The 14714-nt window shown below is 36.5% G+C and overlaps 1 protein-coding gene across 20 annotated transcripts in view; it reads right to left on the reverse strand.

Annotated features, from left to right (window-relative positions):
* The window catches only part of BBS9 (Bardet-Biedl syndrome 9), a 458699-nt gene that overhangs the window by 260780 nt on the left and 183205 nt on the right, over positions 1-14714 (reverse strand). For all 20 annotated transcript variants that reach the window (XM_081533569.1, XM_081533584.1, XM_081533581.1 and 17 more), the window contains 2 exons: positions 6059-6240; positions 1563-1639 (listed from right to left, as the gene is read on the reverse strand). In XM_081533569.1, coding sequence (XP_081389695.1) covers positions 1563-1639; positions 6059-6240 — 259 coding nt within the window. The remainder of the gene's footprint in view (positions 1-1562; positions 1640-6058; positions 6241-14714) is intronic.

Raw genomic sequence — 14714 nt, forward strand, 5'->3', positions numbered from 1 at the left:
GTGGTGTCATCCGCATATCTGAGGTTATTGCTATTTCTCCCAGCAATCTTGATTCCAGCTTGTGCTTCTTCCAGCCCAGCGTTTCTCATGATGTACTCTGCATATAAATTAAATAAGCAGGGTGACAATATATAGCCTTGACGTACTCCTTTTCCTATTTGGAAGCAGTCTGCTGTTCCATGTCCAGTTCTAACTGTTGCTTCCTGACCTGCATACAGGTTTCTCAAGAGGCCGGTCAGGTGGTCTGGTATTCCCATCTCTTTGAGGATTTTCCACAGTTTATTGTGATCCACGCAGTCAAAGGCTTTGGGATAGTCAATAAAGCAGAAATAGATGTTTTTCTGGTACTCTCTTGCTTTTTCGATGATCCATCGGATGTTGGACTCTTTTGTTGACTATGACGGCTACTCCATTTCTTCTAAGGGATTCCTGCCCACAGCAGTAGATATAATGGTCATCTGAGTTAAATTCACCCATTCCAGTCCATCTTAGTTCACTGATTCCTACAATGTCGATGTTCACTCTAACAAGTGTTTAAAGAAGACTAAACAAAGAGTTAAGGTAATGTAACCAAGGACAGTCCCCCTTTCTGGTTTTTGAGCTTTATTATTCATTTATAGAGCAAATATATACTGAACACCCATTATGTGACTGGCATTAAGGAAATGGCAGTCAATTTTCCTAGGTGGTGGAGTGGTAAAGAATCTGCCTGCCAGTGCAGGAGAAGCAAGAGACATTGGTTTGAACCCTGGGTAGGAAAGATCCCCTCAAGAAGGAAATGGCAACCCACTCCAGTATTCTTGCCTGGACAACTCCATGGACAGAGGTGCCTAGCAGGCTACAGTCCATAGGGTTCCAGCTAGTCAGACATGACTCAGCAACTGAGCACTCACGAGACAACTGGAATGATGATGTCTGTGGTGCGGTTGATGATCATGAATATTATCATAATGATTTGTCCAGTTAATTATTATAAGTCAACAAAGTGGTTTCTACTACTATTACCACTTTACAGATAAGAAAATTGAGACAAAAAATTAAATGCCTTGCTCTGGGTCAAACAAATAGAAATGAGAGAAAAAATAATTCCTGGCCCAACTCTTTATTCTTAAACTACTCTCCTACCACAGCCACTGTAATATACTAAAGACTATAAATGATCAAACTCTGAGTCATGCCTTTCATAAACATTACCTCATTGAACATTCAATGAAAATATAGTGGGCTCAGTATTATTCATCTGGAGTAGGATTATCTCAATACTCCAGTACTGAAAAAGTTTTAAAAAATAAAATAAAGTTGGGAGATTCAGAGTAATGGTGAGAACCTTTTTGATAATCCCCCTTCTGTTTCCCTTTATTAAGATAGAAATCCTGCCTAAGAAACTTGTTATTACACTGAGATGCTAGAAATGTTTTTTTCTAGATAGTAACAAGGCCTAAAACTTGTTATCTTCCCTGAAGTTTCTATTTGGAGGCCCAGATTTTAAACCAATACAATCTGATTCCAATATATCAGAGTCCACCACTATCACAAACCCCCAAGTCCGCAAATATACCTACAGATACTGAATCAAAGTTAGGAGAAACCATAGCAGAGACTTTTAGGTCATCTTCTCTCTCAGTCAGGGGCCAAACACCTGCAAATTTAAGAGAGGGAAAAAAAAAAGGTATTTAATCATAAAGTAAAAATTGATATATAAAAGTTGTTTCAAGATTTATCTATAAATCTTACATCAATTGTCTTTACATCAAAAGACAATCCCATAAATGTATTCACAAGTTGAAAAACAAAATGATGCATTACAGAATGAAAAGATTCCCCCTCTACATTACTGTAAAGAAAAACTATATTTTTTCCCAAAGATATGAGCTAAGATGTGACCCACTGACTGACCTATGTTAGGAATTTCAATTCCCTCTCCTTAGCTACTGTTAGAAGCCCAAACGAGTATAACCCATGAGGGTAAATTGGCTATAACTACCAGAAGAAATATCAACAACCTCAGATATGCAGATGATACCTCCTTAATGGCAGAACGCGAAGAGGAACTAAAGAGCCTCTTGATGAAGGTGAAAGAGGAAGAGTGGAAAAACTGGCTTAAAACTCAACATTCAAAAAACTAAGATCGTGACATCTTAAGATCGTTTGCCATCACTTTGTGAGGAAATGACAACTCACTCCAGTATTCTTGCCTGGAAAATTCCATGGACAGAGGAGCCTGGCGGGCTACAGTCTATGGGGTCGCAAAGAGTCAGCCCAATTAAGTGGCTAACACACACACACACACATGGCAAATAGATGGGGAAACAATGGAAACAAGGGCAGATTTTATTTTCTTGGGCTCCAAAATCACTGTGGATGGTGACTACAGCCATGAAATTAGAAGACGCTTGTTCCTTGGAAGAATGGCTATGACAAACCTAGACAGCATATTAAAAAGCAGCAACATCACTTTGCCAACAAAGGTCCATATACTCAAAGTTATGGTTTTTCCCAATAGTCATATATGGATGTGACAGTTGGATCATATATGGATGTGACAGTTGGACCCTGAGTGCCGAAGAATTGATGTTTTTGAATTATGGTGCTGGAGAAGACTCTTCAGAGTCCCTTGGACAGAAAGGAGATCAAACCAGTCAATCCTAAAGGGAATCAACCCTGAATATTCACTGGAAGGACTGATGTCAAACTGAAGATCCAATACTTTGGCCACCTGATACAAAGAGACAACTCACTGGAAAAGACTCTGATGCTGGGAAAGATTGAAGGCAGGAGGAAAAGTCGGTGGATGAGATGGTTGGATGACACCATCAACTCAATGAACATGAGTTTCAGCAAACTCTGTGAGATAGTGAAGGACAGGGAAGTCTGGTTTATGTGGTTCTGGGAAAGTTATTCCTCCCTAATAAATGGGGAGACTTGGGAGAAATATCTGTCTTCTTCCCTGGAAATCTTATTTGTACATATTGCCTGGAACTGCTGAAATAACCCTGTGACCCTGAGAGGGAACATCCCCCAAACCCTGAGGATGGCTGACTGAAAATATAGAAAGCATTTGGATGATGTCACATGAATCTGCTGTCTCACAAAGAAGAGAACTGCCTACAACTGCCACCAGATATTCTCACCAAAACAGCAATATTTGGAATTGGAACTTCCACAACTTAGAGCACAACATGTTGTTCATTGCCCACCCAGTAATGAATCTTTAGTTCTTCTTTACTAAAAAAGAGTCCAGTTTTATCCTAAGCTTGGAGCCTAATCCTGGGCTCAACCGAAGTGTTCAACCAAAATGCTAAATTTACCAGCCTCTTTTGCAGCTTGGAGTGGCCAGTGAGATATCAGCAGAAGTTGTTCAGGGTGTGGCTTCCAGGAAAGATCCTTAAGTGGGCTGACTCAGCTCCAGATGTGAGGCAGGAGTTCCAGAAGCCATCTTGAACCAACAGAAGACCCGGGTGAGAAGGACTCAAGAGTCCCTCACGACAGTGGAACTGCCAAACCAACCCTGGACTGCTCATTACTGGACTTCTTTTCCATGAGAAAGAAGTAAACCTTTGCCTTGTTTAAGTCATCTTATTTGGGCATTCTGTTATAGACAGCCAGACGTAAGTCTGAACAGCACAATTTCCAACAAGGTTACCAAGCACAAATGTTTCTACCACTCAGTGGTAGAAGCAACTTAAGTTATCCTAGACATATTTCAAATGGGTGCAGACTTTCATTTATATGCCTATATCTTATTGCTCTCTTTTTCTTCCTGAAGACATGCTGTGTGGGAGTCTATGTCAATACTGTATTCATTCCTTCATACTTATCCCAAGGAAAGAACATATCAACTATCTAAATAAATCATAAGGAAACTCTATTTTTGAAAGTGTCTACTGACAGATGTTGTTGACTACTGGTAACAGAAATGCAAGGCAGGATTCTCACTAATGAGTTGAATATGAAAAGCTTCAAAACCCATGAGCCATACAGAGATTATTACTATTGATATTATTTCATGCTTGTAACATACACTCCTCTTATAACTTACACACATAAAATCAGCTTCAAAAACACTTTTATTATGGTAGATAATATACACCATGTGTACAACAAAATGTACTATTTAAATTGGCTTTATATTTTGCTGCAATTCTTGCTTTGAAGAAGAAAAAAAAAACTTTAAGTGCTGAACATAACCCACAAGACTGAAAAGAACATTTTTTTTGCAAGTTAAAGTCACTGTACTAAAATAGGTAGCATTTAAATTAATAATGAGGTCATCAAAAAGTTCAGAGTTTTAACTTCTCATAATCTTCTATAGTGAAATGATTTGGTGCTTTTATATAATTATAGGTATTTTAATGAACAAATACATGACAATTTTATAAGTGCAAAAAATAGTAAATTTTTTCCATATTCTAGAAATAAACTATGTTAAAAGTCTCTCCTTTTTTAAAAAAAGAGTCTCTGTTTCATTTTTAGGAATAAAATCAAATGATGGTGGCAAAGAAGGGGCAGAGAACTTCAAATACTAACTTTGAGGTTATGTGAATAATAAACTTTGCCCTCAAGTCTGTGGGTTCTTCCCTAGCTTAATCAGCAGTTATTTCAATATACACAGAAGATTCAGGGTAATGACAAGTAAAACAGCCTATCCCTGGGTGAAAAGACTGGAGTACTCAAGGGCATTGTTTTGGCCACCAAAAAGTAACTTTTAGCTACAAGGGATTTTGCTGAGAAAGGTTTTACATAATCAAGTGTTAATCAAAATATCATTAGCACATTGTTGACAGAAATGCCACAATCTCAAGACACAAAACTTGGAGTGAAAGGTTACATTAAATTTAATGAACTCTGGAAATTTCATGTTTCATATACATATATGCCACTCTTCCCCAATTATATTTTTAAATAACAAAATGAGACATATTCCATTAATCCCAAAACACTAGTATCAAAAAATGGGAAATGAGTATATTGCAATATGACACATCCAATTTTAACTATTCTCTCTTTGACCAGAGGGTGCTGACAACAAATGGGTTTTTAAATAAGTGGAGGTACTTTAAAAGACCCAAGTTTCACTTGTTTACTTTCAAAACTTTCTAAAAGAAAGTGTAAAACCAAACCAAAACAATTTTATTTTAATATTCACATTTTGAAATATATTATCTAAATTCCTCTGAATCTCTCTTGGTAATATAGACTCAAAAATACATAACTCTAGGAAAGGGACTGGACCAGGATTAAGATTGGCTCTGTTGTTTTGGTTGGCTTTTGATGCTCTGCTTCTTTTATTATTCCTACTTGTTTTAACATTTCTTTTATGTGAAAATAGTCCATATTTTTTCTCATTAAAAAAATACTTTTACCTGACCCTGAGAAGAGATCTTAAAAGTAATGCTTTTCACATGTCCAACTCAAACTGCAGGATTGGTGTTTTGTTTCTCCTTTTAATTTATAATAAAATTATACTCTTGTGAATCCCAAAGTAAGATAATATTGAGTTTTACAAAACTCAGGAACTGAAAATATCATCAGCCTCTGAGTCACTAGAAATCAGCATACCACAAGCTACACTCCATTTGGATGGCTAATTAACTACAAACATAAATTATCTCACTAGGCTGCAAATGACCACATTTTTAGTAATAAAGTGGTAACTCATGTACTGCTCTGGTTTCCTTTAAAATAAGCAACTAAAATTTTTTCAGGGATATTAGAAGTTAATAAATGATCACTCTAAACTTTAATGTTCTTCTAAAGGCCTAAAATCACTACCTGAAGAAATATATGTTCCTTTCTTAGAGTTTAAAGAAAAAACCTAGATAGCCCTGTCTGTGCAACACACTAACAAAAGTATTACCTTAAATAGGACACATTTTTCAGAAGCTATAATATACAAATTAAGCACAAAGATGAGTATGTTAAAGAGCAATGCTGTTTTTACAAAAATGACTTTAATTAAGCCTGGGGGATAAAATCACTACGCATAAAATACTATTCATATACAAAATAATATAAATTTTACAATGAATATTATAATAGAAAGCTGAAAATGAGATACCTTGTGATTTGTCAACATTTTTGATGACTTTCTGAAGTTCTTTCAACTCGATATCGAGTTCATCATAGTTTAGTTCTCTAGATTCAACTTTTGGAGCCTGGAACAAAGAAGGATCTGTCCCCAGGTATGAACACTGCAAGTGACCATCATCACTCAGAGTGACTATCACTCCCTTTAAATCACTTTAAAAAAAAAAAAAAGGAAGAGAAAATGAGACATAATTAAAAATGTTTAATGGATTTAGACTCGACCAACTACACTTTCATTCAATTCAGCTTCAACATACCATTAAGAAAATGGAGGAGGCCATGAAAAGAAATGTGGGCCCTTCTCTTTTCCTTTTGTATCTCTCTACCCTTGGGACATATGCTCCCCCTCCCTCCACAGGTCCACTCACCATGGCTTCCTTCTCATGCACTCCTACTCAAGGAGCTCTCTGGTCTGTTCTCTCTTCCTTCACTTTTAGATAGAAGGCTCCCTTTCTCTCACTTACTAGCTCTTTACCCATCACTCTTATCATCCTGATTATCTCTTTTCCTCCCCACCCTTTCACTCTTTTTTTCTCTCTTAAAGTCTCCCTTATCTCTGTTATTCTCTAGAAATAGCCATAATATATAAATTATAGATAACTTAAGCATAAATGCTTAAATATAAAAGTTGTATGTTTTCCTGAACTTACTATAGAAGTAGATGAAATGATACTATTTGCATCCTCCACACCCTGCTCAGAGGGAAAGAAACTCAATACTGTCATGAGTCGATTTGAACTGATATATAATGACTTTGTTTGTTGTGTTTTCTACTGGCCTTTTTTACAAAAGTTTTCCAACCTTGTTAAAAAGGTTAAACATTAATCAAAAACAACAGAAAATTTGAGAGATATGGTAACTTGAAAAAAAAAATGTTGCTATTCATCTGAAGAAAAGGAGCTAGGGTATATAAGGGTCTAGGACTCGTTCAGAACAAATAAGAATTTTTAAATTCTTTTGGTCATGACAAAATGTAACTCATTAATCTAACAGTTCAGCTTCACTAAGTGTAAACAATATCATTGCTCAATCCATCCCATAAGGTGGCCACCAGCAACTTTACCATCTGCTTTAAACACAATATTCCTACACCATCTTTCTCCAGGGCTTATACATAATTCTGTACTGTGACTTCATAATAATAAAGAATAGATTGGTATCACTGATTCAACAGATTAAAAAACTAGCTAAAAACTAAAAGGATACTTAGGTTCTAGATCTAACTCTGCCCTATGTAGCTGAGTCAACTTGGTGAAGTCTTCCTAAATGCCCTTATGTCTGAAATGAGAAGGTGAAAGTAGGTGATCCTCAAAGGTCTTTAAGTCGAACAAACTTGTTCTGCCAATCTAGCTCAGAAAATAAATACTCTCAAATAAAATTATTTTCCTAAAATAAAATGTTTTCACCCCTACAGAACCTCTGGACCTGACCTTTTCTTTTCAGGCAACTGAAGCCACCTAGTGGCCACAGAAATCCCAACTTCCAGCTCAGACAAACTCATTTCAAGAGGGCAAATCTCTGACCCTATTGAGTTAGTCCGTTTTCCACTCTACTCAGACCCAATAAAGTCTTGGAACACAGTAAGTCCTAAGGAAACACTAGGAAACTAAAAGGCAGAGGTTCTCAGATAATGTGGTAATCATCAACTCTTTGAATCCAAAAGGGTTATATCCATTTCATCTTCACCCTTTGAGTGGTCCATTATAAAGGAAACCTAGCATGAGCCAATATAAGTATACCTTATTATCCAAATTTATTTGATCTTTGAATTGGATAGCTTATTAGAGAATCAGTTACATCCCACTGTTTTAGATGGCAAAAAGCAACAATTTAAACCCAGGGATTTATCTAAAAATTTATCTGAACCTATTAAGTTTCTGAGTTCAGACAGAGTTTGATAGTGGTATATACACATATTTTCTTCAGTGTCTCAAAAAGAAAAAATTCTTTACTGATGTTCTGAGGTGTTCAAAAGGAAAGAGAAGAGCCAGGATCTTTCCTTACTGAAAGAGCTTACCACAGGTCTCCAGAATGCCTTCACGCTAAATTATAAAACTTAAGCAATTTACTTTTTTATTATCAATGGCATTAGAGCCATTACATACAACTTGGATCAAATAACAGAAATTTAGAATAGCTGAATTCATTTAACATTGCATGTTTTATTCCATAGGAACACTAATACAAGCTCTAAAAACTTTAGAATAAATCGGAGAAATTTCTGTCTATAATGGGACAGGCAGTTTGACACAGGCCTATAGTACTAGTAATGTCATCACTCATTATCTTAAACACAAAGGAAAATTCTTAATACACATACATATCATTTCTAAAGTTAAGCCCAACTTAAATATAAAGCCCAATTTAAATAGAAAAACAAGATTTTTTAAATATCTGGACTTTTTTACACTAAAAAAATCAAGATTTTTTAAAAATCTTTCTACTTAAAAAATATCTTCTTACACAGTATTTATTGTCCATGTGACAATGTGTAAAGTTTTGTGAGTGATAGAATTTTATGCTGGAAGATGTCATTAAGTAAATCAAGTATTGTGTACCCCATTACTTACACATTTAAAGTAGAGTTAACACTGCTAAATTAAGTCTCAGGATTATTACTGGTCCTTGAAATACATCAGCTAAACCAAGGAACCAGAATAATGTATTTTATGAGGACTCAAGGTCAAAGATGTTGTATTACTAGGACATAATAATTTTGTGATTTTAGCAATGGAGCATGAAATTAAACAATAGACTAGCTCAGGAATCTGAAAGTAATTGTTTCATCATTCAGTAAACAGATCCTGGCCCTAACAATACATTCAAACAAAATTCCAGATGGATTTTAAAAGTTAAATTTAAAAATATGAAACTACAAAAATATTTATCTGCCCTTGAGATGGAAAGAACTTTGCTGTGAGAAAGCAATAAAGGACACTACAAAGCAAAGGATCTCTAAATTAAACCACAAAAAAGTTTTAAACTTGTTATATGCTTTAAAAATACATCATAGTAAAAAGAACAAAAGACAAACAAACTAGGGAAAACCATGGCAACCAACATAAAATATATGATTTAAGTTGAACTGTATGAAGTTGTGGATATTCACTGCTTTTGACCTATAAAAAACATTTTATATATTTCATCTAATATGTAAAGAACTCTTACAAATCAATGAAAATATGAGTACATACCCAAAGAAAAAGATCGAAGGGAATGTACAATTCTCTTGAATCAGCTACTTAAAGGTTGAGTAATCTATGGAATTAAAACTTTCATCTAGTTCTTTTTCTGACAAGGCCAAGCTATAAAATTAACAATCTGAAAGTATTTGAAATACTCAAAAAATAAAAAATGAACACTTTCTTTTACTAATACAATAAAAACTAATGAATAATGGCTTTAAAAACAAATGAAAAGATCATGCATTGAATCAAATGGTTTCTTGTCCAGCTGCACTTTATGCAAAATAGAAATATTTCAAGCTCTCAAATCTTCAGTGTGGCTTTTATTATGAGATTTAGATATCAAAGAAATCTTAAAAACTTAAATACTACTTATTATACTCAATTTTTTCTCTTCCTCAATACAGAGCACATGATTTAAAGGCAATTCCCTTAAGCACAGCAGGCAGACTCAGTGTAGGCAGTCCTTCCTTAGCCGCAACAGGCTAGACTTGATCACTTGAACACATTTTGAGTCACTTTGTAATTATTTATTTAAGATATGTTTATTAAGCATCTGCTATACCAGAGTTACAAAGGCAAATAAGATATGGTGCTGATTCCATAAAAAAAAATTTTTGTCTAGTTGCAAAGGAAAACCTATTTTAAAAAATAGCAATTGCAAAAGAACATGTCAGATGCTATATGAAGAGTGCAGTACAATGACCATACATGAAACAGCAGAGCAAGTCTTCACTGGGCAAAGGATGCAGAAGCTAGATCCTGTCTTATAGGTAGATTCTCAGAGATTTAAAAAAAAAAAAAAAGTGAACAGACTAAAGGCAGAGGACCCTGGCCTTGGTGAACTCTTTCCATCCCATGACTTTAAATACCCTTTTTGTGCCAGCTCAATTTATACCTCCAAACAGACCTCTCACCCAAAGTCGAACTGTGTACATCCAGTGGCCTACTTGATATCTCCGCTTGGAAGGCGAATAGACATCTAAAGCTGGACATGGCTACAATTGAGCTCCCGATTTTGGCTGCTTCCCTCCAACTTAAATATGTTATTCCTTAAGGCTTTCATCTTTCCAAGAAAAGGAAATGTACTACACAAGCAGTGAAACTAAGAAGCTCAAAGTAGTTAGATTGAAGAAAGTTCAGAGGGATGTAGAAATTACATGGGCTTCCTAGGTAGCTAACTGATATTCTGCCTGCCAAACCAGGAGACACAGGTCCCATCCCTGGGTCAGGAAGATCCCCTGGCAAAGGGAATGGCAATCCATTCCAGTATTCTTGCCTGTGAAATCCGATAGACAGAGGAGCCTGGTAGGCTACAGTCCATGGTGTCACAGACTCAGACACGACTTAGTGACTAAATAATAACAACAGGATTACAAAGAGCAAAATCTTACAGGCTTTTGTAAACTCTGTTAAAAATTGTGAATTTTATACTTAAGAAATAAGAAATCGCAAAAGGTTTTAAAGTAGAAGAGTGAGAAGTAGCATGATCTGATTCATCTTTGACAAAGATCTATTCTAATTGCTTGTGGAGAGACCACTCTGGGTGGGGTTAATACCAGAAGGACAGGCAAGGACAATGAGAATGAAGAAAAGGGAAAGATAAAAACATATTTAGAAGATATAATCACATTATCTCACTTAATCACCCCAATAACCTTATGAAGAAAGGTTTCGTATACCTTCACGTTACAAAAAAAAAAAAGAAGAATGAAACCCTGGAAAAACAGAAAATAATAGATACTGGTTACCAGGAGATAATAACCACAGCTCCAAAAAGCTGCAGACTTTCTGGCCTCAGATATGAAATTTCCATTTCTATATAGCTGCCCTAAGAAGGCAACAAATAACACTTCATACAAAATGATTTTTTAGAGTGTATTATATATTCAGCAAATATTAAATGCTAAGAAACAAAATGATTTGACATTTAACTGACCTGTACTTTAAATGAAGTACAGAAGAGTTTTTTTTCAAGCAAAATGCCTAAATATTCAACAGTCAAATATGGCAAATAAAAAAGTAAAAGAGACAAATTCTCCAAGGTCATGTGAATGATATTTGCTTTAATCTACAAAATTAAATACAAAATGATTACAGTTAGTTCCTCACATTGAGATTGGTGCAAAAGTAATTGCGATTTCAGATTGTGAATTTTAAATCATTATCAGTCCAGTTCAGTTTAGTCGCTCAGTCGTGTCCGACTCTCTGCGACCCCATGAATTGCAGCACGCCAGGCCTCTCTGTCCATCACCAACTCCCGGAGTCTACCCAAACCCATGTTCATCGAGTCGGTGATGCCATCCAACCATCTCATCCTCTGTCGTCCCCTTCTCCTCCCGCCCCCAATCCTACCCAGCATTAGGGTCTTTTCCAATGAGTCAACCCTTCGCATGAGGTGGCCAAAGTATTGGAGCTTCAGCTTCAACATCAGACCTTCCAATGAACACCCAGGATTGATCTCTTTTAGGATGGATTGATGGGATCTCCTTGCAGTCCAAGAAACTCTCAAGAGTATTCTCCAACACCACAGTTCAAAAGCATCAATTCTGCGGCGCTCAGCTTTCTTCACCGTCCAACTCTCACATCCATACATGACCACTGGAAAAACCATAGTCTTGACTAGACGGACTTTTGTTGGCAAAGTAATGTCTCTGCTTTTAAACATGCTATCTAGGTTGGCCATAACCTTCCTTCCAAGGAGTAAGCGTCTTTTAATTTCATGGCTGCAGTCACCATCAGCAGTGATTCTGGAGCCCAAAAAAGTAAAGTCTGACACTGTTTCCACTGTTTCCCCATCTATTTCCCATGGAGTGATGGGCCCAGATGCCATGATCTTAGTTTTCTGAACGTTGAGCTTTAAGCCAACTTTTTCACTCTCCTCCTTCACTTTCATCAAGAGGCTCTTTAGTTCTTCTTCACTTTCTGCCATAAGGGTGCTGTCATCCGCATATCTGAGGTTATTGATATTTCTCCCGGCAATCTTGATTCCAGCTTGTGTTTCTTCCAGCCCAGCGTTTCTCATGATGTACTCTGCATATAAGTTAAACAAGCAGGGTGACAATATACAGCCTTGACGTACTCCTTTTCCTATTTGGAACCAGTCTGTTGTTCCATGTCCAGTTCTGACTGTTGCTTCCTGACCTGCATACAGGTTTCTCAAGAGACAGGTCAGATGGTCTGGTATTCCCATCTCTTTCAGAATTTTCCACAGTTTATTGTGATCCACACAGTCAAAGGCTTTGGCACAGTCAATAAAGCAGAAATAGATGTTTTTTTTGGAACTCTCTTGCTTTTTCGATGATCCAGCGGATATTGGCAATTTGATCTCTGGTTCCTCTGCCTTTTCTAAAACCAGCTTGAACATCTGGAAGTTCACGGTTCAACTAGGCTCGAACGTATCTTTATTAATCAAAATAGGAATCATTATCATCAACACATTTTTTCCAATGAGAAATGTTTGTTTATTCCTGTAGCATACAAATCTATGCTTCAGCAAAACCAGAAATATAAACCAATGGAACAAGATAGAAAGCCCAGAAATAAACCCACGCACCTATCAGTACCTTATTTTTGACAAAGGAGGCAAGAATATGCAATGGGACAAAGACAGCCTCTTCAATAAGTGGTGCTGGGAAAACTGGACAGCTGTATGTAAAAGAATGAAATTAGAACAATTCCTAACCATACACAAAGATAAACTCAAAATGGATTAAAGACCTAAATGTAAGACCAGAAACTATAAAACTCTTAGAGGAAAGCATAGGCAGAACACTCGATGACATAAATCAAAGCAAGATCCTCTATGATCCATCTCCTAGAGTAACAGAAATAAAAACAAAGGTAAACAAGTGGGATCTGATTAAACTTAAAAACTTTTGCACAGCAAAGGAAACTATAAGCAAAGTGAAAAGATCACCCTCAGAATGGGAGAAAATAATAGCAAATGAAACAACTGACAAAGGATTAATTTCCAAAGCAGCTCATACAAGTCAATACCAGAAAACAACCAACCCAATCAAAAAGTGGGAAAAAGACCAAAACAGACGTATCTCCAAAGAAGACATACAGATGGCTAACAAACACAGGAAAAGATGCTCAACATTGCTTGTTATTAGAGAAATGCAAATCAAAAATACAATGGGATATCACCTCACACTGGTCAGAATGGCCATCATCAGAAAGTTTACAACAATAAATGCTGGAGAGGGTGTGGAGAAAAGGGAACACTCTTGCACTGTTGGTGGGAATGTAAATTGATACAGCCACTATGGAAGACAGTATGGAGATTCCCTAGAAAACTAGGGATAAAACCACCATATGACTCAACAATACCACTCCTAGGCATACACCATAAGGAAACCAAAATTGAAAAAAAAAACACATATACCCCAATGTTCACTGCAGCACTATTTACAATAGCTAGAACACGGAAGCTACCTAGACGTCCATCGACAGATGAATGAATAAAGAAGTTGTGGTACATATACAATGGAATAATACTCAGCTATAAAAAGGAATGCCTTTCAATCAATTCTAATGAGGTGGATGAGCCTAGAACCTATTATACAGAGTGAAGTAAGTCAAATAGAAAGATAAATATCATATCCTAACACATATATATGGAATCTAGAAAGATGGTACCAAAGAATTTATTTGCAAGGCAGCAATGGAGAAACAAACATAGAGAACACACTTATGGACATGGGGAGAGGGGAGCAGAGGGTGAAATGTTTGGAGAGAGTAACATGGAAACTTACATTATCATATGTAAAATAGATAGCCAGTGGGAATTTGCTGTATGTCTCAGGGAACTCAAACAGAGGCTCTGTATCAACCTAGAGGGCTGGGATGGGGAAGGCGATGGAAGAAGGTTCAAGAGGGAGGGGACATATGTATACTTATGGCTGATTCATGTCGAGGCTTGACAGAAAACAACAAAATTCTGTAAAGCAATTATCCTTCAATTAAATAATAAATTAATTTTTTAAAAAATCTGTGCTTCAGGATTCAACAAACTCTTGGAACGCATTTTCTTTTTTATTTTATTAATTTATTTATTTTAGTTGGAGGCTAATTACTTTACAATATTGTAGTGGTTTTTGCCATACATTGACATGAATTAGCCATGGGTTTACATGTGTTACCCATCCTGAACCCCCCTCCCACCTCCCTTCCCATCCCATCCCTCTGGGTCATTGGAAAGCATTTTCTGCATCCTGCTAGTTGTGGAAGTGTTTTTCTTGCAAAAAGTTCTCAAGGTGCTTGAAGAAGTGGTACTCAGTTGGCGAGAGGTCAGGTGAATATGGCAGATGAGGCAAAACTTGGTAGCCTAATTCATTCAACTTTTGAAGCGGTGGTTGTGGCATGTGCAGTCAGTGCAGACACAGATGTGTAGACACTCCACGATGTGTTACGGAGAACAATTGAGCCCTTCTCTGT

Source organism: Giraffa tippelskirchi, chromosome 10, assembly GCF_054371585.1.
Source record: "Giraffa tippelskirchi isolate mGirTip1 chromosome 10, T2T-mGirTip1v1.2.pri, whole genome shotgun sequence".
In the NCBI taxonomy this organism is placed as follows: Eukaryota; Metazoa; Chordata; class Mammalia; order Artiodactyla; family Giraffidae; genus Giraffa; species Giraffa tippelskirchi.